The sequence below is a fragment of the Balaenoptera musculus genome, chromosome 1 (assembly GCF_009873245.2).
Source record: "Balaenoptera musculus isolate JJ_BM4_2016_0621 chromosome 1, mBalMus1.pri.v3, whole genome shotgun sequence".
Taxonomy (NCBI): Eukaryota; Metazoa; Chordata; class Mammalia; order Artiodactyla; family Balaenopteridae; genus Balaenoptera; species Balaenoptera musculus.
Genome location: NC_045785.1, coordinates 36,729,364 through 36,755,931, shown reverse-complemented (window position 1 = coordinate 36,755,931; position 26,568 = coordinate 36,729,364). Strand labels below are relative to the sequence as shown.

General features: G+C 50.5%; 2 protein-coding genes across 3 annotated transcripts in view; one reads left to right on the top strand and one right to left on the bottom strand.

Annotated features, from left to right (window-relative positions):
* ARMH1 (armadillo like helical domain containing 1) overlaps positions 1-8,318 on the bottom strand; it is a 48,816-nt gene extending 40,498 nt beyond the window's left edge. The window contains 1 exon segment of the mRNA XM_036858484.1: positions 8,114-8,318. The gene's annotated coding sequence lies outside the window, so the exon portion shown is untranslated.
* Positions 7,541-26,283, top strand: TMEM53 (transmembrane protein 53). Of its 2 annotated transcripts, XM_036858518.1 has the most exons (4): positions 7,541-7,801; positions 20,048-20,169; positions 20,437-20,596; positions 24,741-26,283. In XM_036858518.1, the coding sequence occupies exon 4, from the start codon at positions 24,777-24,779 to the stop codon at positions 25,392-25,394; it is 618 nt and encodes a 205-aa protein (XP_036714413.1). In that variant the 5' UTR covers positions 7,541-7,801; positions 20,048-20,169; positions 20,437-20,596; positions 24,741-24,776; the 3' UTR covers positions 25,395-26,283. The 2 variants fall into 2 exon arrangements, with proteins under 2 accessions (XP_036714413.1, XP_036714406.1); XM_036858511.1 differs by lacking the exon at positions 20,437-20,596 and having other exon boundaries at positions 7,548-7,801.
* Positions 26,284-26,568: the final 285 nt, after the last annotated feature.

The window sequence follows — 26,568 nt, the reverse complement described above, 5'->3', positions numbered from 1 at the left end:
GCGTGCGAGTGTAAGGTATATTTAAAGAATTGCGAGTGGAAGGCAGTGTTGCGTAGTGGTTAGGAACACAGACACTGGAGTTGGATGATCTTCCACCTCTCGGCTGTGTGACTTTATGCAAATTACTTAACCTCTCCAGGCTTCAGTTCTCTTACCTGAGAAGAGGGGATAATAATACCTCATAAGGTATCATGACCCTCATAAGGGTCAACAAACTGCCTAACATATAGGAAACCCTCAATAAAGCTTAGTTCTTATTTTCATTGCTGGGATTGTTCAGAGTGGCTGGAGCACAGTATGAGGATGGAAGCGGCAAGAGACGAGGCTGGGAAAATGGGTGGAGGCCAGAGAACAAGGGGCCCTTGATGCTCTGCTGCAGGGTCAGCACTCTACCCTGAGGGCAACGTGAGGGTTTTAAGTCAAGGGCTTTAAGTCAAGAGTGACAAGAAAAGACTTTGTTCTAGGAATAGCATCTTGACTCTAGTGTAGAAAGGTGATCAGAAAGGGGCAAGACTGGAGGCGGGGCACCAGTTAGGAAGCTGTTCCCATAATCTCGGCAAAAGATGCTGATGACACTAGGGTTGGAGAGAAGTAGAAACGCCACATAGGAAGGAGCGACAGGACCTGGTGACTGACTGTGGAGGATGAAAGGGGGAGGAATCAGGGAGGATGCCCAGATAACCTTGCTTCCTATTTCACAGAGAAAACAGGGCCTGGGCTTCCCTGGTGGCGCAGTGGTTGAGAATCTGCTTGCCAATGCAGGGGACACGGGTTCGAGCCCTGGTCTGGGAAGATCCCACATGCCGCGGAGCAACTAGGCCCGTGAGCCACAACTACTGAGCCTGTGCGTCTGGAGCCTGTGCTCTGCACCAAGAGAGGCCACGATAGTGAGAGGCCCGCGCACCGCGATGAAGAGTGGCCCCTGCTCGCTGCAACTAGAGAAAGTCCTCGCACAGAAACAAAGACCCAACACAGCCAAAAATAAATAAATAAATAAATAAATAAATAAATAAATAAATTTTAAAAGAACAACAAAAAAAACAGGGCCCATCAGGAGCAACTCCCTTCTCTCCCTCCATTTTTTTTGGGGGGGGGCTGTGCCACGTGGTTTGCGGGATCTCAGTTCCCCGACCAGAGATTGAACCCCCAGGCCACGGCAGTGAAAGCCTGGAATCCTAACCACTAGACCACCAGGGAACTCCTTCTCCCTCTATTCTTTTTTTTTTTTTTTTTTTTTTTTAGCTATGTTGGGTCTTCGTTGCTGTGCGCGGGCTTCTCATTGCTGTGGCTTCTCTTGTTGCGGAGCACTGGCTCTAGGCGTGTGGGCTTCAGTAGTTGTGGCATGCAGGCTTCAGCAGTTGTGGCTCACGGGCTCTAGAGCGCAGGCTCAGTAGTTGTGGCGCATGGGCTTAGTTGCTCCGTGGAATGTGGGATCTTCCTGGACCCGGGCTTGAACCCGTGTCCCCTGCATTGCACAGGCAGATTCTTAACCACTGCGCCACCAGGGAAGTCCTCTCCTTCTATTCTTAACCTCACCACATGGGCACGCAGCCTTTCGGTGTGCGCTAGATTCTGCCCCTCTATATTCAATCTCTCTATCTCCTCTGATTCCTCTTAAACTTGCTCGATCTCTGTCAACCCCAACAAATACATAAACAAAGACTTTCCCTCAAGCTTCTACACTTCCTCCCTTCTTCACCCCCAAATTTCTCCTTCTGGCCTACAGGATAAAGTCTGAACTCAATGTGGCATACAAGATCCTTCAAAACTTGACCCCAGCCTTGCCTCATCTGCAGTCACTTCCACGTTGCAACAGACACCAATTTCTCAACTCCCCAGGCCCTTCCAGGGCCCACTTGTATCTCAACCCTGCTCTGCCATCAGGAATGGCCAGCCTCCTTTTTGCCCTTTGGCTAATTCCCCAAGACAGCTAGGGGTTCTCAGGTCTGTGGTCCCACTTATGCCACCTCTTCTCCTGCTATGCTGTAAAACTTCACCGTCCCTCCCACTAGAGTGTGAGTTCCTCAAGGGCAGGGGTTGGTCCTCCCTGTCTCTATGTCCCCAGGGCCTGCCTAATGCCTGGCACAAAATAGATGTTTAATAAATGCTCGCTGGGTGAATGAGTAAAGAAATCAGCCAGCTCCCGTTTAGACGGTTATATCTGAATGTTCATGATATGTAGGTCCATAAAACTACCAACTTCCCAAAGCTGCCGTGTGCAGAGTGGCAGAATCTCCATCCAAGAAGGCCAGTGCATAGTCTATGAGGCATTTTACAGCTGACAGGAAATAGCAATGTCAGCAGCGGTGTCATCTTTGGACACTGAGGACAGGGATTCAGTGCCATGAATGGTCAGTTAAATTGTAATTGGAGTGAACTGTTCCTCTGCAAACCATACTGTTCTTTAGCTGCAGCCAAATGGCATTCAAGAAGGAGAGAAAATTTTTTGAAATGTCAAAGAAATCATTTCCAATTTGGTGCTCACAACCAGAGACTCTAATGATCAGTGGAAATGAGAAGCAAACAAATTAGCACTAATGGATAATGGCTTTTGGAAAAGAGGATTTAATTTATAGTCAACTGATCATGGCATGCAGCATGCAGTAAAAGTCAGTTTCACCAGCTTGATCATAAGAACCAGAGCACACCCAGAATGCCAGAGAAAAATATACGTATGCCATCATGCTTATTGGAAACTCTCTGTAAGTGGCAGCCAATTAAAATGGTTATTATTTTACCTTGGAGAGAAAATGGTCTGAAAAAATCAAAGCACATGAAATTAAAATCTGGATTAGGAACCTCGGTCCAAATTGGTTTGTTTGTGGCCTTCTAACCTTGGCAAGGTCTTCTGCAAGGACGACAAACCTACTTTGTCTTCAGCCCAGAGTGGACTCTTTGTTTTTAATTTCCTCTCCATCTTCAGAGGTGATTAATAAATCTGGACTCATCCATAAATCATTTCTATAGCAGCCAAATGGTTCTTCTTCGTGCCAGGAAACGAAAATCACAGAAATCTCAAAACCCTCAGCTCTTGTACTAAGCCAGAGGTCCTTAGCAACAAGTGAGAAGAGGTATTAAAAATCAAAAGGTCACTAGGTTTCGTTTCTAAATAAAATTTCTCAGAGCGCTTTTTTCCTCCTAAATCAAAAGACACATTTCTAAAAGCAAGAAGCCTCCAGGGCATGGGCTGCCAGCCTGGCTCCTTGTCCCCACGTGGCCTCGGAGATAAGGCAGTCACTGTCTCCTGTTCCTGCGGGTTCCACCTGCACAATGGGACAGAGGGCTTCTCCCAACCCGACTCTTCACTCTCAGCTCCTCATTCAGAGAGAGAGGGAGAAGAGATAGAGACAGAGACAGAAACATTCTCCTTTCAACTTCAGGCCCAGCCAAAGAGGGTGTCCTGGCCTTTACTTCCACCTCAGGGCCAAGTGCAACACAATTTGTCACTTTCTTCTCATAGAGAAGAAAGTGACAAATTCCTTCTGCTCCCCACTCATATCCTCTTCACAGACTCCATCTGCCCCATCTCTTCCCCACAGCCAGCCACCATTCCCTCCATCCTGTTTCCATAGACCATTTTCCCCATCTCCTTCCTGCAAAACCTACTGCCGTCACCAGCTTCCCAGACCTACCCTCATTCTCTACCCATGGACCCCCTTTTCCTCTCCCCAGACTCACTTCTGCCCCCAGCTCCACTCCACAGACCTGGCTTCATGCCCTCCCCACAAAATGTAATTCTCTAGGTCAACCAGAGTCTCTCTGCCCACGTTCTCCTCACCCCTTCATTGCTCTATGCTTCATCTTCCTTGATCTGATTTCCTGTCCTTCCTTCCCTTCCCAACCTTCTTACTCTTCCCTGGAAAACTTTTGTTTCTGATCAGCAAAGTCTCCTCCACACTTAGCGGCTCCACACTCACTCTACCCACCTCCAGCCTGCCCCGGAAGCTGGCTCTTCCTCAGGGCGCCACTTCTGCATAGCCGACCCTGGAGGAGGCTGCTTATACTCTTAAACCCCAGGGATCTCAGGACTGGGAGAGGGGCTAATGTCTCCCCACCAAAGTCCAATTCAGTTCCTATTCTACCTGCTCTTTGTAAAAACCCTTGCTACTTTAGGGTCATGCCATTCAGCTGTATTGACCTTTGCCCCTCCTCTTGCTGTCATCTACAGACTCCAGAACAACCTGCTTTACTGGTACCTGGCTCACAAGCATCCTCTTCCCTTTTCCCTCCTCAAGTCCTGCCATCATCTGGGGGGATTTCAATGGCCATGTCAACATCTTGGCTGTCTTCTGTATTCCACTTTGGCCACCTGCTACCATGGCCATACCCTGGACCCTGTCATCACTTGAAACTACTCAAACTTCATTACTCCACTTTCTCATCATAACTCTCTCATTCAACTGTTTCCAAGGTATGGGTTCTCTGACTTCATTGGGACCTCCAGCCCATAACACTTTTACTCTCTCCTATACAGTTTAGGGTCTAAGATCCACCATCTCAACCACTCTTTTGCCAGGATCCTCAACTTCCTTGTCCTTTGTCCTTCCATTTCATCCACCTGATAAAATTCAAACCTGCATCAACTCAATTCACCTCTCTGCAGCCACCAGTAGATGGCTGAATATTGTTGGGGGAAAAATACATAGCACACAACCATGCAGACTGCTGCTGCTACAAAATAATGGTCACCAACCTCAATAGGGCTCATAACTGCCCAGAAAGCTGTATGCTACCTCAGTTATCTTGCTCCCATTCTCCACTGCAGCTATTTCAATCCTTCTCTGCTGGTCTCAAATCTTGCAGATCATCTCCAGTCCCTTTCTCCCTGGCTGATACCATGTCCTTATTCCATAGAAAAAATAGGAACCACCATACAAGAATTCTCTCAAGTTCCTGCCACCAAATCTACTAATGTACTAATCTCACATGCCTCCTTTCTGTCACAGTGCAAATGTCCCTCTAAGTGAACTTCTCCACTAATGCTTTGGATCCCCTACTCAGGAGTGCCCAACCCCCCGGGCCGCGGACCGGTAGCAGTCCGTGGCCTGTTAGGAACCGGGCCGCACAGCAGGAGGTGAGCGGCGGGCAAAGGAGCGAATCTTCATCTGCCGCTCCCCATCGCTCCCCACCGCTCGCATTACCGCCTGAACCATCCTCTCCTCTGCCCCATACATGGAAAAATTGTCTTCCACCAAACCGGTCCCTGATGCCAAAAAGGTTGGGGACTGCTGCCCTACCTTATTCTTTTTCAGGGGCGCCACTCTCTGTTACCTCTTTTTCCCTATAATATTATCTTTTTCTCTTTGCTGGATCCATGCCAACAGCATTTCTCCCATCTGAATAAAAACCTGCCTCTCCTTCCAGCTATTTTCTTCTCTCTTTTTGCCTCTTAAAGAGCCAAACTTCTTAAAAGTGTAGTCTTCACTTCCTCACCTTCCCACCCACTTCTCAACTCACTGTAATTCGACCTCAGCTCCCACCACTCCACTAAAACTGCCTTTACAACCACTTCCTTGTTTCTAAAACCAGTGGATTTTTTTTAGACCTTATTTTACTTGATTAGTCATCAGCCTTCAACACTTTCCTCCCCTGGTTTCTGGGAAACCACGTTCTACTACTGATTAATTAACCACTGTGGACACTTCATCTCAATTATCTTTGCAGAACCTCAAATGTAGGTGCTTCTCAGGGCTCTGTCCTAGGCCCTCTTCTCTTCTTACTCTACACATACTCCCTGGGCAAGCCCAACAAATCAATCCACTCGTGTGGCTGCCATATAAGGCACAACAGACTACACATTTTAATTTCCAGTTTAGACTTATCTTGCAAACTCCAGTCAGGCATACTCAACTGCCTCTTGGACACCTCCACTTGGATGTCCCACTGGCACCTCAAACTCACCATGCCCAGAACTGACCCTCTCCTAAGAACTCTCCTTTCTGTTTGCCCAAGGCAGGAATTCAGAAGTCATTCTTCATTTTTCCTACTTACCCCATGTCCAACCAGTCACCAAGTCCAGTTCTTTTAAGCTCGTAAGTGTCTAAGGAATCCATCCCCTTTTCTTCAATCCTGTTACCTCTCCATGTTTCAGGCCACCATAATCCTTCCCCATTACTAAAACAACTTCCAAAACTGGTCTCCCTCCTTCTCCCAATCCCCAATCCATTCTCTTCATTGATCTTTCTAAAACACAAATCTGATTGTTACTCTTCCACTTAAAGCCCTGCAGCCTCCCCATTGTCCTTAGGATAAAGTCTAAGCTCTTGTGCTCATTGGTGTAAAATGCATTGGAAATTTTTTCCATCAGTAAGATCTACCCATAAGTTCAGAGCTGAGTGTGGTATCAAAGACCCTCCAGAATCTGGGCCTACCTGTTCCTCCAGGATTGCTCTCCCGTTATTAGTCTCTCCTCTGGCCAGGAAATGCTCAGAATTCCTGGCACCGACCCCTCACTTTCCTCTCTTTTTATAAATTTATTTATTTATTTTTGCCTGCGTTGGGTCTTTGTTGCTGCACGCGGGCTTTCTCTAGTTGTGGTGAGTGGGAGTTACTCTTCGTTGCGGTGCGCGGGCTTCTCTTGTTGTAGGGCACAGGCTCTAGGCACGCGGGCTTCAGTAGTTGTGGCTCATGAGCTCTAGAGCACAGGCTCAGTAGTTGTGGCTCATGGGCTTTGTTGCTCTGCGGCATGTGGGATCTTCCCCGACCAGGGCTCGAACCCGTGTCCCCCGCGTTGGCAGGCGGATTCTTAACCACTGCGCCACCAGGGAAGCCCTCACTTTCCTCTCTTTGAGCCCTGTAAGTTCTCATGTCTCCACAAGTCTTTCAAAGCCCAGCTCAAGAGCCATCAGCACTGCCATAAATGCCCCTCTAATTCTGAGCTCCTAAAATCCTTAGGGCCTACTCTTCTTGTAGTACTTATCCCTTGCACAGTATTGCAGTTGGCTCATGCATGATTTCTCTCCCTCTCCTTTTAAGACTTATGGAAGTCAGAGCCAAAAACCTAATCCTCACTAGAGTCCACCTATGTAACAGGTGGTCAGTAAATATTTTTTAAGAGCGTGGATAAATTTAAGAAAACTGTACCCCCTAGCCCCTTTATGTCCCGCACGAACAGGGCAGTCTCTAAAGTATTCGCTAGAAAATAGCACCTCCTTTGCATCCTACCCACCTCGCCAGTCAGAATATTCCTCGACCAGCTGGGTGGAGGATGGGCTGGCACGCATTCCTGTGGCCGTTTTGTACGGTTTTCTACCTCCAGCCCTCGGAGCTGCAGCTGGTAGAGGATAGTAGAGATAGCTAGATGATGTAAGTCAAGGGGCACTGCTGTCCACCCGGTACGACAAGACACGGTTAGGAAGGAAGACCCTCCCCAACCCCAGAACACAGCAACTCTCCCGCGGACCCTCTTACCTACACAGGAGAGTGGGGACTCTTCCTGACCGGCGTCTTGGCTGGCCAATACCTGATCCTGATCAAGCAAGTCAGCCAATGGCTGAGGGCCAGGGATAGACTGGGGCGGGGCAGGGTTGCTAGGGCCGAGCTAGCAGGGTGCTGCGAGAGGCCCCGAGAGAGACTTGGTGGTTGCTAAGGGGGGAGGTCACAGAGCGCGGCTCAGGGATTGGGTAGCGTCGAGGGAGGTGGGTGGTGATTGGGCGGTGCCCAGGAGGCCCCCGGGTGAGGTGCGGGAACGTGAGCGAGAGTTCCGGCCGGAGGCCCGAGCTGAGGGCCGGCGCCTTCATCATGGCCTCGGCCCAGCTGGACTACACCATCGAGATCCCGGATCAGCCCTGCCGGAGCCAGGGTATGGAACGAGGGTTGGGTCCAGTCGTGGGGAGGTGACCTAAGGAGTCTGTGGGTCGCAAGCGCAGCTGTGGCCCCGCCCCTCTTGCGGCCCTGTCCTCTCGCGGCCCACCCCCTCACGGTGGGGGGCCCCCCCCTCACCGCAGGTCCTAGACTTGGTCGGGTCCAGAGAGCCCCGCCCCCTAGTAAGCCCCTCCCCCAGAGTGCTCTTGGTGTCCGAGCCCCGCCCCTTCCCGGCGTCTACCTGACCCCCTAACCCCGCAGGTTGGGGCCCTTTTTTCTGTCTCTTTAGTCGGAGTTCTGAGGCCCGTACCTTCGCTTCTCTCCTGGTAGCTGAAGGCCCTCCTGATTCCTTTGTTTGGGGTCGGGCTTCCCACTGCTAGCCTTTCTTCGGCAGTTGTGGTTCGGGGTCCCACCCATTATATTTCATCCACTATTTTCCTTGGGGCCCATGCAGAAGCCCAGGACACAGAACATTCATCCCTCCGTCCTCTGCACTCTCCTTGGCAGTGGTTACAGAGCCGTCTCTGCCGTGAAATAGCAGTCTGCTCAAATCCTGACTCCTCCCTTTAGTAGCTGGATGACCTTTGGCAGGCTTCCAGCTCTGAACTTCGGTTTCCTCATCTGCACAGCTGGGGTACCAATAGTAACCTCCCTCCTAGGGTTGTTGGTTGCACAACTGAGATTGTGTAAAGGACCCAGCATAATGCTTGGCACAGAGTGAGTTTAATGATTAGCTTTGTTTTCCTCTCTACAGTCGTATCATTACAGAAAGGTGTGTGGGAGGCTCCACAAAATTAGTAGCCTGTAGAGCAGGTCTGGATCCCTGGCAGTGTGAATGGGATTGGGGGCCCAGAGAATGGAAAGTTTGGCCCTGATTGGGAATCATGGTAGAGGAGCCTTGACATACACCCCAGCCTGAGCTGCATGTCTTGCCTGCGTTACTCCACATCGTCTTCACACCTCCAGCTGCTGCTCAGCCTCTTCTATTGCTACCACAACCGTCTTCCCAGTGCAAAGCTTTGATCTTATCACTGTTCTACATAAAACCCTTCAGTGGCTCCTTATTGCCCTCAGGATAAATCAAATCCAGATTCCTTAGCCTGGCATTCAAAGTCCTCCATAATTTTGCTTACCTCTTTGATCACTGTGTCCTTCCACTGTTCAATTTGAGTTTTATGTTCTAGCAACCCCAAACTGCTTGTGATTCTCCACACACTTCTTGCTTCTCTGCCTGTGCTCCCTCCATTTCTTCTGTCTGGAATGCCCTTTCCCTCTGCTGCCCCACACTGCCCCCTCGCTTGCCTAGTTCATCATTTAAGGCTTCGCTCAGATGTTACCTCTTTCAGGAGAGCCTTCCCAGACCCCTCCCATAGCATCTTGTGTTCCTGGGGTGGGGTCTAGGAGGGGAGTGCAACCCCTAGGCTCCCCCAGAACAGATGGCTCCAGACCAGCTGTATTTCTCTAGAGCCCTCTGTTGGCCGAGGGCTCTTAGGCTTATAGATGTAAAAATGCTTTTGAAAAGTTTTGGCATCAGTGGGAGATAAAGCCAGTTAATAATATTGCCCTTGGAGAACCTTCAGCTGCAAAGAGCTGGAGCTGCCTTCTGCATGGCCAGGAGGGCAGAAGTTCTCCCTCATCCCACGTGGGCAACCTGGTGGTCTTGGTTTGCATTTCAGTTCTACCTCCTGCTGTTCTATGGCTTTGGCAAGTTATTGAACCTCTCTGAGCCTCAGATTCCCTATAGTGAGGGTTAACAAGGTAGTGACTGGATGTGTGTGCCTGGCATGGAGCAGGTGCTCTGTTGGTATATTTCCTCCCCTTGCGGCTCCCCTCCCTGCTTCAGGGAGCTGGGTCCTAGAATTGGAAGAAATCTCAGGGGGCCACTTTGTCCTGCATCCTTCTCCTGGCATGAGAGAATGCTGTTGCCACCAGACCCTTCCCTGACAGGATGCTTCCTCCCAAATATCCTGGCCTGTTGGAGGCAACTGGGATTGTTAGAAAGCACTTCCCTTTCTTGAGCCACAATAGGCCTTCCTGTCATTTCTGCTTTCAGTTCAGCATTTGCTGTGTCCTGGCCATGGGTTAGTTGCTGGTGCCTCAGAAGTGACTCACACACAGACTCCTTCAAGGAGCTGTGGTTCCGGGGAGGGCTCAGGGCTTTGAAGCAGGTGGTTTCACAAAGACGTGGTAACTGCAGGGCTAGGATGTTGTGGTGGGTGCAACACAGAGCAAGGTAGTCTCTCTTCCTCTCTTTGCAAGAGGACAGCTCATCTCTCTTCTCCAAGAGAAATACCTCCAGGGCCTTCAGTTGTTCCTCCTCTGGTGTGGTTCTAATAGCCTCCTCCTTCTGATTGCTCCTCTGCACTGGCTTTGGTTTCTCATTCCTTTCCCTCTCAAAGTGCATAGCCCAGAGCTGAACTCAAGGCTGTATGGCCCTCAGAAGGAAGTGACAGCACTGTGATCCCCTGATTCTGTTTTCTTCCGGTCTGCAGAGAGCTCCCCTCCAGGCTGACAGGGCTTCACAGACAATCTTTGGGGGTCCAGAGATTGTCTCTCTTTCGCAATTATTGTTTAACGGTGGAGAAGTGTGTAGGACAGTCATATTCGGTTTCTGGAATTGCTTTTCCCCCATAATTGAGCATCAGAGCCACAGAGCCCAGCACTGCTGTGAGTTGATAGAGAGACGAGCAGCTTCTGCTGGCACATCAATTAGCTGGAAGGCAGCTACAGATCTGGGGTCGTTCAGAGCCCAGGGTCCTTCTGCTGGGATTCCCACCAGCAAGTATCCGTGGCTGTCTGGGCCGAATGAGGGTCGTCTGCCTGGTCCTTTGCTGAAGCTGATCCCTTGACCCAGCATTTCCCCCCATCCCACCCACTCCTCTTTGACCAGTGATCCCCTCACCCTCCTAAGTGAGAATCGGGTATTCTCATCTCATTTCCTTGGGGAAGGTTCTGTTCTCAGGGCTGCCACAGCAGGGATCTCTGTCGTGTTGTTGGAGGGTTTTGCTCAGTGTTGCCAGAGCCTGGCAAGGATGAAGTGCCAAATGAGCTGAAGGGAGTCGTTTGGCAGCACTTGGGCCCCGCCCAAGTTGCTCTGCCATCCCAGGCCAGGGCTGTGCTGCCCCTCCTCCCAGCCAGAGAACGGTCAGCCAAGTCCTGCCCTGGGGCCCCTCTGCGGCTCACTGGCAGGCCAGCAGGCCTTCTTAAAGGCACCCTGTTGCTGTCATGTTCAGTAAACATTTTTTAGAAATAATTGATTCACAGAATTAATGAGGCTGGGACAAGGGGCTCACTCTTAGGGTACAAAGAAAGCCTTCCAGGGCGGGGGTCACAGAGAAGGGAAGTGATAGGTTTACTGTAGGCCCAGGCTTAATTGTCAGTCTGCTCTTCTGCTGAGCGCCTGCCCGGGTCAAAGAAATGTAGACCTTGTCTTGACCCCCAGGAAGTTTTCCCTGGCACCGGGGAAACAGTCTGGGGTGGACCACAGTCCGGACCACCATGGTGGGCCCCAGGGGTCGGCTGCCTTCCTGTAGTAGAGTGGCCCAAGCTGGACCTGGAGCTGCGGGAGGGCTGACAAGTAGATGGGGAGCAGCAGGAAGTGCAGAACTAGGGGCACTGGGGGTACTGAGAGTGGCCCGAGAGAGCAGGGCCCTGGCAGCAGGCCGCCAGGTGCTTTCAGGAGCCGGAGAGAAAATCTCAAGAGCTGTCATACCAGAGAGGCCTCAAAGCCCCGGGTGAAGGGTTGGGACTAGACCCTCTTCTTGTCTGTGGGGACCCCGTAGGTGCTTTTCTTTTTTAAACAGGGGAGTTCTGTTTATTTTTTAAATCACGGTGTCTTTTCTTTCATGCATTAATAAAAACCCTTCCTAATTTGTCTGCTTTATACCAGGCACCGTGCTAGGCCCTGGATCTGAGCTCCAGACCTGAAGGACCCTTTGCTGGCGCCCTTTGCCTGAGGTCTCTGTGGTTTCTGTTGCACTTACATTGTTGACCATGCCTGGCTCACATACCAGGCCTGCCAGGAACCCCTCTTATGATTTTATTACTTCTTACAACCACCTTGTGAAGTAGGGAGTACTCTTATCCCGTCTTACAGATGAGGAACAGAAGCTCAGGGGAGGTGAAGTGTCTTGCCCCAGGTTATCCCAGATTCCAACTTGGGAGCCTCACTCCAAAGCCTGTGCATGCAGATTTCAGTTGCCATCGGGAAGTACTGCCTGAATACAGTTCCATTTCTAGGAAACAATTAAGGACATGCAGGAAGAAAGAGGTGTCCATTAAAGTATTTTTATAACAGCAAAAGATTGGAAACAACATCATGTCCAATAATGGGAGCTTGGCCACCATAAATTATGAAATATTCTATAGCTGCTCTGCAGCCACTAAAAAGAATGGTGTAGAGATATATAAACCAACAGGGAGAGATGTTCACAATATATTGCTAAATTGAAGAAAGCAGATTACAAAAGCAGTATGATTCCAATTTTATGAGATATTCATTTTCTGCTTTTTCTACAGTGAGCATGCATTCCTCATGAAGTAATAATAACTTCAATTCATTGAACTCTTTCTTTGTGCCAGGGTAACATGCTAAGCCCTCAGTAGTCACTATCTTATTCAGTCCTATGTATTATTATCCCCGTTTCACAGATAAGGAAATTGAAGCTTAGAGAACCAGCTCAAGGTCTGTTTCATAGTTATTGGTGGCAGAACCAGAGATTTGAACCCAGGTATGGTTTTATACAGTATGCACTCTTAGATACCATGCTACTCTCCTATGCTGTTACTCCAAAAAAAAAAAAAGTAAATTTAAAATGAAGTAATTTGGTTTAAATATAGGAACTGTGAGACTCTAGAAAGTATTTCTTGGGAGTAGACGAAATTGAGGATCCTTTTATTCCTTGTATTTTAAGAAGAAAACATAGGTTCTTTGTATTTTCGTTCTGGCTTGCAGAAGAAAAGCACATATTGTTCCACAGATTCTTATGCCTTGTCAGCCCTTTCCTTTGTCTTCCCCATATGCCCCTGGGATATACACAATCCAATTTATGCTTTAGTTTTATGACTTGAACTGTTGTACAATATAGTATGTATCTGTAATTCTTGTATTATTGGTGTCAGTGTTGTTTGTTGAGAAAAGTCGAGAGGACAGAGAGCCCGTGAGATTAAATTGTTTTGTGGGGTACTGAAGAAGTGCCAGGGTTGAAAAGAATACTTCTGCCTCGCCAAGGGGCTTCTGGGTATCCGTGATCTCTTTGACTTCTCAAGTGCTGTTGACTCTGCAGGACACCTCCCCCCACCTTTTTTTTTTTTAATTAATTAATTTATTTATGGCTGTGTTGGGTCTTCGTTTCTGTGCGAGGGCTTTCTCTAGTTGCGGCAAGTGGGGGCCACTCTTCATCGCGGTGCGCGGGCCTCTCACTGTTGCGGCCTCTCTTGTTGCGGAGCACAGGCTCCAGACCCGCAGGCTCAGTAATTGTGGCTCACGGGCCTAGTTGCTCCGTGGCATGTGGGATCTTCCCAGACCAGGGCTCGAACCCGTGTCCCCTGCATTGGCAGGCAGATTCTCAACCACTGCGCCACCAGGGAAGCACCCCCCCCTACCCTTTTTTAAAAAATAATATTTTAACTCTCATTGCAAAAGTGATACATATGGATTTTAGAAAGTGAGTAGAAAAAAAAAATCATGAAAAAGAAATTGCCTCTGATCCCAGAAATAATTGCTATTAATATTTGATGTATTTTTTTCTATGCATAAGTATGTGTAGGTATGTGTGTATGTATGTATATAGGTATTCTGTTGTACATACTTCTTTGCAACTTGCTTTTTCACTTAATGTGTTACTGTTAATTCTTAAAATAATAACATTATTGAGATACAATTCACGTACCATAAAATTCACCCTTTTAAAATGTGCAATTCATTGGTTTTTAGTATATTTACAGAATTGTGCAACTGTCACCACTATCTAATTTCAGAGCATTTTCATCACCTCCAAAAGAAGCCCTGAACCATTAGCAGTCTCTGCCCACTTCCCCCTCCCTCCAGCTCCTGGCAGCCACTAATCTACTTTCTACTGTGTGGACTTGCCTATTCTGGACATTTCATATAAATGGAATCATGCAATATATGGTCTTTGTGTCTGACTTCTTTAACTTAGCATATGTTTTCAAGGTTCATCCATGTTTTAGCAGTACTTCATTCCTTTTTATGACCAAATAATATTCCATTGAATGGATATACCACATTTTGTTCATCCATTTACAGGTGATAGGCATTTGGATTGTTTCTACTTTTTGGCTATCGTGAATAATGCTGCAGTGAACATTCGTGTACAGGTTTTTGTGTGGACATATGTTTTCAGTTCTCTTGGGTATATACCTAGGAGTGGAAGTGCTGGGTCATATGGAAACTCCATGTTTAATTTTATTTGAGGAACTTCCAAACTGCTTTCTAAAGTAGACGCACCTTTTTGCATTCTCACCAGCAGTGTATGAGGGTTCTGAATGCTCCACATCCTCATCAACACTTGGTATTATCTGACTTTTTATTACAGCCATCCTAGTGGGTATAATGTGCTGTCTCGTGGTTTTGATTTTCATTTCCCTAATGACTGTGATGTTGAGCACCTTTTCATGATCTTATTGGCCGTTTGTACATCTTATTTGGAGAAATGTCTTCAAATCCTTTGCCTATTGTAAAGTTGGGTTATTTGTCTTTTTATTTTTGAATTGTGAGAGTTTTTTTATGTATCCTGGATACAAACCCCTGATCAGATATATGATTTGCAAAAATTTTCTCCCATTCTGTGGGTTTCTTCATTTAAAAAAAAAATAAATTTATTTATTTATTTTGGCTGCATTGGGTCTTTGTTGCTGCGCGTGGGCTTTCTCTAGTTGTGGTGAGCGGAGGCTACTCTTCATTGGGGTGCGTGGGCTTCTCATTGCAGTGGCTTCTCTTGTTGTGGAGCACGGGCTCTAGGTGCGTGGGCTTCAGTAGTTGTGGCACTCGGGCTCTGGAGAGCAGGCTTAGTAATTGTGGCGCACGGGCTTAGTTGCTCCGCGGCATGTGGGATCTTCCCGGACCAGGGCTCGAACCTGTGTCCCCTGCATTGGCAGGTGGATTCTTAATCGCTGCGCTACCAGGGAAGTCTGGTTTCTTCATTTTTTGATGGTGTCCTTTGATGTTCAAAAGTTTTCAATTCTGATGAAGTCTATTTTTTCTTTTATTCCTTGTATTTTTAGTCATGTCTAAGAAACCATTCCCTAATCCAAGGTCACAAAGATTTACTCTTACATTTTCTTCTAAGAGTTTTATAGTTTTACCTCTTACATTTATGTCTATGATCTGCTTAATGTATTACAGACTATTTCCATATGATTAAACATTTTTCTTTCATAGGAGTAGAATTACTAAGTCAAAGAGTGCATGTGTTTTGAGGCTTTTAATACATGTTCCAAAATTGTTGTGATTCTCTTCTCCCTATCATTTCCTTCCCCCTTCCTACCTGTCCCCCACTGCTCTGGTTCAGGCATTTGCCAACTCTTGCCTTGCGTGTTACAGTAGTAACACGACCTGTTCTTAATGGGCCCTTTCAGTGCAGTGGATAAGTACAGTGGCATGGTGATGGTGGTGCTGTGACAATACAGAGGAGGGGCATCTAACCCAGTCTAGTGATGAAGGGTCTGGGGAGGGCATCAAGGGGGGCTTCTTGGATGTCAACAGTGAGCTGACTCAGCAGGTGGCGTGGGCATTAGCAAAGCATAACATGGAGCATCAGCCTCCAGGGCTGGGGAGTGAGGTGCATGTGCAAGGTCCTGGAGGCGGGGGGTAGTGTGGCATGGTGGTCCAGAGATGGATGCTGGCTGTACCACTTCCTGGCTGTGTGTTTTTGGGGAAAAAGACTTACCCTCTCTGTGTTTTAGTTTTCTTATCTGTAAAATGGGGATAGCAATAGCAGCTAACTCCTCGGGTGGTCGAGGGACCAAATGAGGCAGCGTATGCTGAGGTTCTGACTGCGATGGCCAGTCCCTGAGGAGGAGCAGGTGGAAGAGGTTGGTGTTGGATCTGTTGCTATAAAGAGGCAGCCATGTGTACGGGTTTGGAGCTGAGTGGAAAGAGATTTGGTTAAGACTTGTTTTTTTTACCCAGGGGGCCTCCTGGGGTAGTGGTGATGAGCTGGTCTCTGAGTCAGACCACCTGGGTTTGGATTCCAGCTTCACTGCTTATTAGTTGTGTAACCTTGAACAATTATTTACTATCTCTGTGGCTTAGTTTTTAATCAGTAAAATGAGAATAATAACAGTACCTTGTTCGTACGATTGTTGTGAGGATTAAATGAGTTGATATATAAAGTGCTTCGAATAGTGCCTGACACAATTCTCTTTTTGCTGTTATTGTTATTGTTTTTCTTGGTGATGGGAAAGAGGAGGAGGTAGGAGCTAAAGGAAATGTGGAATTCAGAGAGGTTTGTGATGGTTTAGGACCAAGGTGGGTTTGATTGCCTGTGCAGGGCTGTGGTAAGTCCTGGTGTAGAAGTGGGAGACAGAGCCAGTGCCCAAGTCTTCAGTGCCTGAGGGGCAGTGGCCAGAGGCCAGGAGATGTCAGCAGTGGGAGGGGGAGAGGGGGATGACCAGTGGAAGGAGATAAAAGGAGCAGGGGCTTTTACAGAGAATGGAGGAATCATGATCTGGATGTGGCAATAAATAACAATAGCCATAGCTATTACTTTTATTACTCTGGAAAGGGCAATGGGTAACAAGAAGAATGCCAGCTCTTTCTCCTTGGATCTATCCTTCAATTTGCAGCCACGTGTTCATTCATTCAGCATGTTTCTGCTGAGTGCCTAGACGGGCCAGCTACACTGCTGGGCACCGGGAATATGGCGCTGAATGCAACAAACCCAGTTCCTGCCTTCACAGAGCCTACTGGCTGAGGGGAGACAGACATTATACGAGTAATTGTGCAAGTCATTAATCAATACAGACTGCATCATGCCACTCCCCCAGTTCCAGAATCTTCATTCGCTCTCCACTGCTCCGGATAAAATCCTGACTCCTAAGCATGGCTTGGGGGCAGGATCGGGCCCCAGTCCCACACTTGGCAGCTCTCCTGCCCACTGCTGCTCCCTCTTCCAGGCTTCTAGCCTCCTAGGACTGCTTGCTGTGCCCCAGAGCAACTGTAACCTCTCCATCGTCCCCTGCCCCTGCTCATGCCCTTTCTCCACCTGGCATGCTCCTACGGTCCGTCAAGGCCAGCACAGCAAGCGTGTCTTCCTGTGGGAGACCTTTCCTGGTCACCATCACTCTCTCAGCCATGTTCCTGGAGCACCTTGGACTTTTCTGGTTTATAGTGCTCCACGTCTAGAATCAGAATGGGCAGCGTGGCTCCAGTGGGAGGAGGTCATGACAAAGGCTCTGAGTTAGGAATGGGCATGGAGAGGGGGCCCTGGGAAGAGACTGTGTCGGGGGAGTGGGAGATGCCTGTGGGTAGGAGGAGCACCTTGTGCTTCAGGGGGGCGGCCTCAAATGCCTGGCTGGAGTAGAAGGACAGATTCCCTCCTTTTAGGAATGTTATGGAAAGCTTGGGCTCTGCGAAGAGGCAGTGTGTCCAGGGTGTCCGTATTCTGAGTTTCTTCGTGGAGACGTGTGTCTGGTGAAGAGTCATCTCTGCCTGAGTTGGTGAAGCCAAGGGTGCCGGCAAAACCTGCAGTGGAGCAAAGTGGAGTTATAGAGCCCAGCTGTGGGGTGAGGGGCAGCTCAGAGGCCCGGCAGAAGTGTCTGAACCTTCCCGGACTGGGAATGCCCCACCACTGCTGGTAAGGGCGGCCACCAGGGGATGTGACCGCCCCTGGCTGCCTTCTCTCTATTTGAGATAAACCCCCAAACCCTTTGCTGGTGTCTTGGTGGTGGTACCTGGAGGGGAGCCCCATAGGCTGGGGGAGGGGAGCCCATGCTCAGACAGCTGTACAGAGGTTAGGGAGCCTCCCTGGAGCGAGTCTCAGAAATCCAGCTGCTGGACCTCAGAGGGTCAAAGGCAGATCCAAACTGTAGCTGTTGATTACCACGCATGAGGCTGCTGCAGCCTGAGCTTTACGGGTAGTCATTGCCAGCAGGGTTGGGCCGGGGCCTCAGTGAAGCCCAGATAGAGCCTCTCCACCAGAAAGGCCAGTGTAGGCGAAGAGCTGCCCTGGCCAAGGACAGTAGGCCACCAGGCCAAGAAAGGTGGTGCGAATATTTAGAGTGGCCTGGTTAGAGCTGTGGGACCATCTCTCTTATTAGAGGCTGAGGCCAGTGTCAGGGGAGCCTGGGACAGCTGGCAGGGGTCAGCAAGGGACTGAGGTGCTGGGAGCTCCTGGTCCAGGCTGAGTTGCAACTCAGTCTGGCATCCCCATGGGTGCAGGCAGTTAATCTCCAAAGGCCGGAGTTGCCACTGCTGGAGAGCGGGAACACTGAACTTTTCAATCACATTAATTTCCACAGGAAATTGTTGTCTTCCTTTTGTCCAAAGGTTAGTGATTTATATTTACCATCCTTTTAACCAGCCTTGAAATTTACTGTTGCCAGGTCACCACCAGCATCCATAAATCTTAGGGTGGCAGCTGAGCATAGCCAAGTGGCTTGATCCTTGGAAGGGTACACCCCGGTCCTTTCAGAAGGGCAGATAACTAGCAACAGACAGTCCGTGCACAGAAATCGCCCCAAGGAGGGTGGGTACTCACTTGGCAGGGGACATGAGAGGAGGTCTGACCGACAAGGTTGCAGGGAGGCCTTCAGAAGCAGCTTGTGGCTTGTGCCTCGGCACGTCACTGAAGGAGATGAGCTTCTAGTTGTGGATGGGGCTGGTGGCACAGAAGGTCTCAAGTGACTTAGCTAGGATGGGGAGCAGGGACCAGATTCCCAGCTCTACACTTCCTGTGTGACCTTAGGCAAGTAACTTAACCACTCTGTGCCTCAGTTTCCTCATCTGTAATAATATTACTCGTATTGTTGTTGTGAGGGTTAAACCTCAGTAAATACCGGCTGTTATTCTTCTCTGTCAGGACAGGGTGGGTGGTTTGGTAGTGGCCGCCAGAGTCTGTCTGCTTCACTTCCCTGCTTATACTGCCTTATCCATTTCTCCTTTTTTTTTTTTTAATAATTATTTTGTTTATTTATTTTTGGCTGCGCTGGGTCTTCGTTGCTGTGCGCGGGCTTTCTCTAGTTGCGGCGAATGTGGGCTACTCTGTTGCAGTGTGTGGGCTTCTCATTGTGGTGGCTTCTCTTGTTGCAGAGCACGGGCTCTATGCATGCGGGCTTCAGTAGTTGTGGTGCACGGGGCTCAGTAGTTGTGGCTTGTGGGCTTTAGTGCACAGGCTCAGTAGTTGTGACACACGGGCTCAGTAGTTGTGGCTCACGGGCTGTAGAGCGCAGGCTCAGTAGTTGTGGTGCATGGGCTTAGTTGCTCCGTGGCATGTGGGATCTTCCCGGATCAGGGCTCGAACCCGTGTCCCCTGCATTGGCAGGCGGATTCTTAACCACTGCGGCACCAGGGAAGTCCCCCATTTCTCCTTTTAAAGCCCTCTTCTTCCATCTGCTCATGCAATTAGGACAGCAACTGGCAAACTTTTTCTGTAAAGGGCGGTATCTTAGGCTTTGTGAACTGCGTGGTCTCTGTTGCAGCTACCCAACTCTGCTGTTTAGCTTGAAAGCAGCCATAGACATTATGTAAATGAATGAGCTGGGCTGTGTTTCAATAAAACTTTATTTGTGGACACTGAAATTTAAATTTCATTTGAGTTTCACATCACAAAATCTTCTTTTGATTTTTTAAAAAACCATTTTAAAATGTAAAAAACATTTTTAGTTTTAGTTTGAAGGTCATATGAAAACAGATCATGGGTCGAATTTGGCCCATGGCTTGTAGTTTGCAGATCCCTGGATTAGAAGGTGAAATTGCATGGCGGAAGTATTTATTCACTTTTCTCACCTGGGCTGTCTTTGAGTCACCAAAGAAAGGGGCCCTCAGGTGGGTTTTTCCAGTTACCCTGCAGTGCCTCCTGAGAAGCCTAAAAGCCAGTTGAAGTGAAGGACAGAGGAAGGAGCCCCCTGGGAACCTGAGGCACAGGGACCAGCAGGATGTCTGGGCCTGGCACCTGGTGCTCCCCTGCCAGCAGCCCGAGTAGCGCTGGCTCTGGATTGGCCAGTCACCCCCACCCCGAACCCTAACTCCAGGGATGACAGTCTTACCCTGCTTGTGTTTCAGAGAACAGCCCCAACCAAGGCGGGAAGGAGGCGGGGACTCGACAGCCTTTGGTGATTCTCTTAGGCTGGGGTGGCTGCACGGACAAGAACCTGGCCAAATACAGCGCCATCTACCACAAAAGGGTGAGTACTGCAGGTGTGCGGACGCCCAGTGCGTGGGGCCGCTCTGCGGGGCTCTCCCAGCTTTGGCTGCCCTCATCTCCGGGCTGCAGTGGAGGCTGACCACCAGTCAGCCCAGGCAGGCCTGGAAATGGCACCAAGAATAGCCTTTGAGGAAGACGCTGGGCCCATGGGGACTTGGGCAGGATTATCCACCCTTTGCAGCCAGCTCTGTGGCCTGGTCTGTCCCCTTCAGCCCCCTGACCTGCTCCCCCTTCCTTCCTCCCTAAGCCCCACAGTGGACAGCCCATCCCAGATGTGCTCCCAGCTGCGGAGTCAGCCCAGACCTCAAGTCTCTGTTGGCTAGTGCTGCCTTTCTGGGCAGCAGGAACCTGGGCCGGGTGTGCTGGGCATAGTCTGGACTCCTGGGGCTTTCTCCTTTTCTGACCAGGTGAGTTTCTGTCTTAGGGCTGACCATGGCACCTTCATGTTTCCAGAGTAGAAGGGCCTCTTGGAAGAGAGATTCAGGACTGCGGTTTCCTTGCTTCATCTCAGGATGCACCAAGAGTTGGATGTAGAGGCTGTGGTTATTGGAGAGAGCCTTGGGAGGGCCTGGTTATATCTGGGAAGCCCCTTTCACAGCCTTGGCCGCTGGCCTGACCCTGCCCTCCTCAGCCCAGACCTCCCGAAGCAGGGAGGCATCAGTACAGACCCCCAGCCACCAGCTGGAAGCCCTGCACTGAGGAGGAATGGCAGTCACCTGGGAGAAGGGCCAGCTGGGGCCCCCTCCTCTCAGCCTCCCTCCACTGACCCACGTCTGTGCTGTGCCCCAGGTGTGTGGTGGCCCTGGAATGGGAGAGGAATTGGAGGAAAGATGTAGTTCTGAGCTTGAGGCCTCCCCTCAACCAACAAGCCTGGTCCTCTGGCATTGCCTTATTCCTTAAGTAGTTTCAGCTGCTTCTGAATTCTACTTACTGGGCGAGGCTAGTTTTGTCTGGCTTCTTCATTAGACTAAGATCCTTGAGGGCAGGCAGAGGACTAGGAATAGGTGAGTGTGGCCAGAACAGAGGACAAAAGAAAGGGCAAGTGTGAAGAGATGAGGCTGGGAGGGTCCTCAGGGGACTTAAGCAGGGGTGTGATGTTAGACTTGTGCTTCTGAGAATACCTCACTGCCGAGTGGGGAAAGGATTGTGGGGGCCAGGACCAGAGGCTGGGAAGTGAGTTTGTTGAGGTGGCCAGGACCTTGGGGCTGGTGGTGCTGGTGGAGGGAAGTTGATGGATCAAGAGCTTGTTAGGAGGTAGAGTGGTCATTGGATGAGAGATTGTGTGTGGGCACAGGGATAGGGAGGGGTCTGGGTAATGCCAGGTTTCCGGCTGCAGCAGATCCTGGGTTCTTTGAAACAAGGAGCACTAGAAGAGAAGCCGTGGGCTCTGGGGTGGATGAGATTTCCCCCAGGGAGTGTGTAGAGGGCAAGGAGAAGAGGCCCAGGACAGAACCCAAGCTTAAAGGAGCAGAAGACGAAGAGGGTCCCACATGGAAAGGAGGAGTGGCTACAGATGGACAAGAAAACTCAGGGGAATGTGATGGAATTCACAGGAAGAGTGTCTTAGGGAAATGGACCACTGTGGAGGGAGAGAGGAAAGATGTTCTTGGGGCAGACGGCATGGGAGAAAGTGATGGAGTGGAGGGAGGAATTGATCCCAGGGAAGGCAGAGGGCTTGAGGTGGCAGCGCTCGTTGGCAGGGGGTTGTCTGGGAAAGGAGTGGGTGCCTTTACCCCCTGGTCAGGAGGATAAGATGGGGGTAGAGAAAAAAAATTTCCAACCCCAAACTCCTGATACTTTATGATTTAAAAGAATATAAAAAGTCATAGCCTGTCCCCTAGAGATCACCTCTATTGAGCGTTAGTATATATCCTTTCAGCTTTTTTCCCGTTTGTGCATCTTTTCTTTACCTAAATAAGATCTCTTGAATACACTATTTTATATCCTCCTTTTTTTCGGACCGTGGTCTCCACTGTCCCATGTTAATACATTTTAATCTCATCGAGTTTCCAGTCCATATTCAGATTCTCTGATAGTCGCCAAAGTGTCCTTTATAGCTGATTTTCCCGAACCAGGGTCCAATCCAGGATCGCCCATTGCATCAGTTATTTTGTTCCTTAAGTCTCTTATAAGTCTAGAACAGTCCATTTTTTCCTGTTTCTGTCTTATTGAAGAGCCAGGGCTACCAGAGAGTGTTTCTAAGAGCTCGTAATCCCAAATGCTGCCAGAAGGAAAGTACAGTGGGGACCTAAAGGTGTCATGGGATTTAGCCATTCGGGAGAATGTGGGCGACCGTGGTAAGAGCAGTGCAGCTGTCAGAGTGGAGTCAGTGGGAGGGGACCAGGTGGAGAGGGTGGGTGTCAAAGTTTGGGAAGGTGAAGAGAGGGTGGGACAGAGTTAGAGGGGAACATGGTGGAAAGGCAGAGGCTTTAATTTTTTTTAATGAGATCGGTTTGAGCAGGAATCTGGAACGAGGAAGAGACTGAAATACAGTAGAGTGAGGTGAGGGCAGATGGATCAGGCTGGGACCGAGCGTGTGTGGAGATGGAGAGATGGTTGGCTTCAGGGGAGAGAGAAGAGACTGGGATCGGACAGCCAGTGAGAGCCCGGTCCTTGGTGCAGGGGGGTTCTAGGAGCATCTGACTCGGGAGGTGGCAGCAGAGGTGGAAACCTCAGAGCGAGGCCCAGGGAAGCTTGGTGTATGTGCCCTTCCTTCACAGGGGGTGTTGGGTGTTCACAAGGCAAGCTCTGTGCATGCACTCATGGGTGACGTGGAGGTGGAGGGCACATGCGCCCTCAGAGATGGTGAGTTCCCAGGAACTGCTGAGTTTATGCCTGTATCAACAGGTAGTTCTGCATGGGAACGCTTCTGGGGAGAAGTGTGTGTGGGCGTGTGCGCACGCACGTGTGTGGGCTCCTGAAGGTAGCACCTATAGTGGTGTGTGTGCTGTGGGTGTGCGTTGGTGGCTGTGCTTTTTTGTGCACTTCACAGGTGGTGCAGTGGGTGCCCTAGTGTGCAGTGGGTGCCATGGGTGTCTGCATCTGTGGGGTGTGAGGCGGACAAGGCTGTATTTAGTCCCAAGGGTCGTGTGTGTGTGGTGGTGGTGTGGGGTATGTTTGTGTTCGTGGGCAATGCTGTGTGTAAGTTGAGGGTGGGTGGAAAGCACCCTCTGGGGAGTTGGAGCAGAGCTCTTTGTGAAATTTTCCAGATCTGCGGGGCCAGGTAGCATCCGTGACCCCCGCTGCAGAGTCTTGGGAGGGTTGCTTAGGTACGCTAGGGTCTTGGTGAGAGCAGAGCCAGGAGGAGTTGGGGCACATGTGATCACAGTCAGCGGGAGGGGACAAGGTCAGGAGGCTGATGGCAGGGTTACCTCAGCTGACCATCTCTCTCTGGCTCTGGGTCATTCAAGTACTGCACGCATATAATTTTCTCCTTGTTATTACTCCTACCACCACTAATGACTGCTGCTCTTAGCTGAGGACTTTGTGCCAAGTGCTGTTTTGGGCACTTGAGATAACGTTTTTTCGTTTCATTTTTCACCACAATCCCATGAGATGGATGTTATTCCCAACTTACAGATGGGAATGCAGACTCAGAAAAATGAAGTAAATTGCTGTTCATCCATACTGTTAATAAGTGCTGGTCCCAGGAATTGAGCCCAGAACTGTCTGACCCCAGAGCCTGCCTAACTCAGATTCCCCTGACAAAGGGCCCTTTGTCTCTGGCACATGTTAATGAGAGAGGATTAGGACTCACGGGGGCTTTGGCTGCCTGTACTAACTGGCCTAGAAGGGGATCTGTGTGGAGACCTTGAGGTGTACTTGACCCAGGCATTGAGGGGTACAGAGGCCTACAGAGAGTTTAGCTAAGATTTTAGAATTTGAGGAACAATGGAGTTTACTGTATTTGGAATTTCAGGGAGAGTGAGGAGTGATCCCAGGCCTTGGAACCAGACATTTGGGAGTATGGCCTCTGTTCTCAGGGCCCTGTGGGAAGGTGGCAGTGGCCAGAGACTGACGCCATGTGGGCCTGGCTCACGGGTGGCCTCTGGTGGTCAAGGCTGGGCCTGCAGGCTGTCTCTGGTGTTGGGTCTTGTGGGGATACCTGTTTGTCCCTGGGAAGTAGGGACAGGCAAGAGCAGAGTCGCTGTAGCAGGGTGTAGCCCAGCAGTGAGGCCTTAAATGTGCCAGAGTTGAGCAGATGAGGGTGCAGGGTCAGGGGTGGGAGGGAGACAGGGAGCGGACCCGAGTGAGGAGGCTTCCTTCTGGTCAGCCCAGATGTTTCCAGAGTGAGCTCTGGGCTCCAGGCCTCGCATACCATCCCAGGCTGAGGGGGCTTGGCCAGCATGAAGCGCTTATTCCACAAATGGGCCTGGTGGACCTTCCTGCGTCTAGGAGAGGTGAGCTGTTGCCCAGACTCCAGCAGGGCCTAGAGCACTGCCAGCTTATGGGCCTGTGGAAACTGGAGCTGCTGGACCCCTCTGACCTTAGCTGGTCCCCACCTCCCCACCCCATCCCCGAGGATGGACAGGGCCTCTCTCCTCTCCTCAGGGCTGCATCGTGATCCGATACACAGCCCCCTGGCACATGGTCTTCTTCTCCGAGTCCCTGGGCATCCCTTCACTTCGTGTCTTGGCCCAGAAGCTGCTTGAGCTGCTCTTTGATTACGAGGTTGAGAAGGAGCCCCTGCTCTTCCATGTCTTCAGCAACGCCGGCGTCATGCTGTACCGATACGTGCTGGAGCTCCTGCAGACCCACCGGCGCTTCTGCCACCTGCGTGTGGTGGGCACCATCTTTGACAGCGGTCCTGGCGACGGCAACCTGCTGGGGGCTCTGAGGGCGCTGGCAGCCGTCCTGGAGCACCGGCCTGCCGCGCTGCGCCTGCTGCTCCTGATGGCCTTTGCCCTGGTGGCAGTCCTGTTCCACGTCCTGCTGGCGCCGCTCACTTCCCTCTTCCACACCCACTTCTATGACAGGCTGCTCGACGCAGCCTCTCGCTGGCCCGAGCTCTACCTCTACTCCAGGGCCGACGAGGTGGTCCTGGCCAGGGACGTGGAGCGCATGGTGGAGGCACGCCTGGCGCACCGGGTCCTGGTGCACTCTGTGGACTTTGTGTCATCTGCACACGTCAGCCACCTCCGCGACTACCCTACTTACTACACGAGCCTCTGTGTCAACTTCATGCGCAGCTGCGTCCAGTGCTGAGGTCCTTGCCCTACCCACCTCACCTCTGCTCCAGAAATAAATGCCTGACACCTCCCCATAACCTACATCCATGGGTGGGGTCCTCTTCTGGTTCAACTCCCTGCAGCCCTCTGGGACTTTATGGTCCTCCAGGTAGAGAATTTCCATGGGCCTCTGTCCTGGGGACTGTGGTGGTCTGCTTATCCCAGGATTCTAGGGGCAGGAGTGCCTGCGCAGGTCTCTGCGGAAGCCTAGCAGTGGTTGTGTTTGGATAAGTGCAACAGTCAGGCTGTTGACCCCTGTGGCATTTAGGCTGTGAAGGGTTAATAAAGCTGGGGGTGGGGGGTAGGGGTGAGGATGAGCCCCAGCGTTGATCTCCGATTCCTTGAATAGGTGCCAGAGGGTAGGGGCAGGCTGGGGCAGGGGCTGTGATCTGTGCTCCCAGGTCCCGGAAGGGCAGAGCCCCACAGCATGGAGTACCGTCCCTGTGGATCCCACTTGGCAGTTCACTCAGGCTTCTCATTGCCAGGGAGTCTGATGTGGAAGCCAAATGGGGAGCTGAGGATACACAGGTGGGGGGCCTGTCCAGGTGTACCACACTTTGCCAGGAAGCCGCTAGATCCAGGAAAGTTGCAAGATGTGTGTGTAATGGGCAGATGGAGTGGGGAGCAGGAAGACAGCAGCGCCAGATGGGAGCTGGGACAAGCTGAGTCAGGAGCCCTAAAGACCAGAACCAGAACCACTGGTCTGAAAAAAACTCCTTCATCTCCTCGAGGGAGACCCACTTGGATCCTCTGTAGGCAGAAGCAGTGCCTTCAGCCTTAGAGTCCTGTATCATCTATCATTCTACAAGTCACTGCTGCACAATGCTGGCACATAGCAGGCATTCAATAAATATTTGTTGATTTAATGAGCTTACTGTGGTGATCGAGGGACTTGGGGGGCAGGGATGGGCTTTGAAAGTTTGACCGGCAGTGAAGGAGATGGCTGGAAAAGCTCTGGGTGGGAGCTGACCCCTGATAGTCTCAGGGCTGATGGACCCTCTGTCTCCAGAGCCAAGCTCTCCCTACATCGCCTCAGCCCTCTGGGACTCCCCCACGACTGTGGCAACCAGTTCCTATGCCTGCATGGCTGCATTCCTAGGCATGGCCAACAGGTGGCAGTGCTGCACACGACAGTGCTCAAGGATCCCACA

What these genes read in the sequence shown, in the direction of transcription:
- TMEM53 (XM_036858511.1), top strand. Translation starts at nt 7,741, where the DNA reads ATGGCCTCGGCCCAGCTGGACTACACCATCGAGATCCCGGATCAGCCC. An exon ending in TCAGCCCTGCCGGAGCCAGG is followed by an intron (nt 7,802 to 20,047) that starts GTATGGAACGAG and finishes CTTGTGTTTCAG; the next exon opens with AGAACAGCCCCAACCAAGGC. An exon ending in GCGCCATCTACCACAAAAGG is followed by an intron (nt 20,170 to 24,740) that starts GTGAGTACTGCA and finishes TCCTCTCCTCAG; the next exon opens with GGCTGCATCGTGATCCGATA.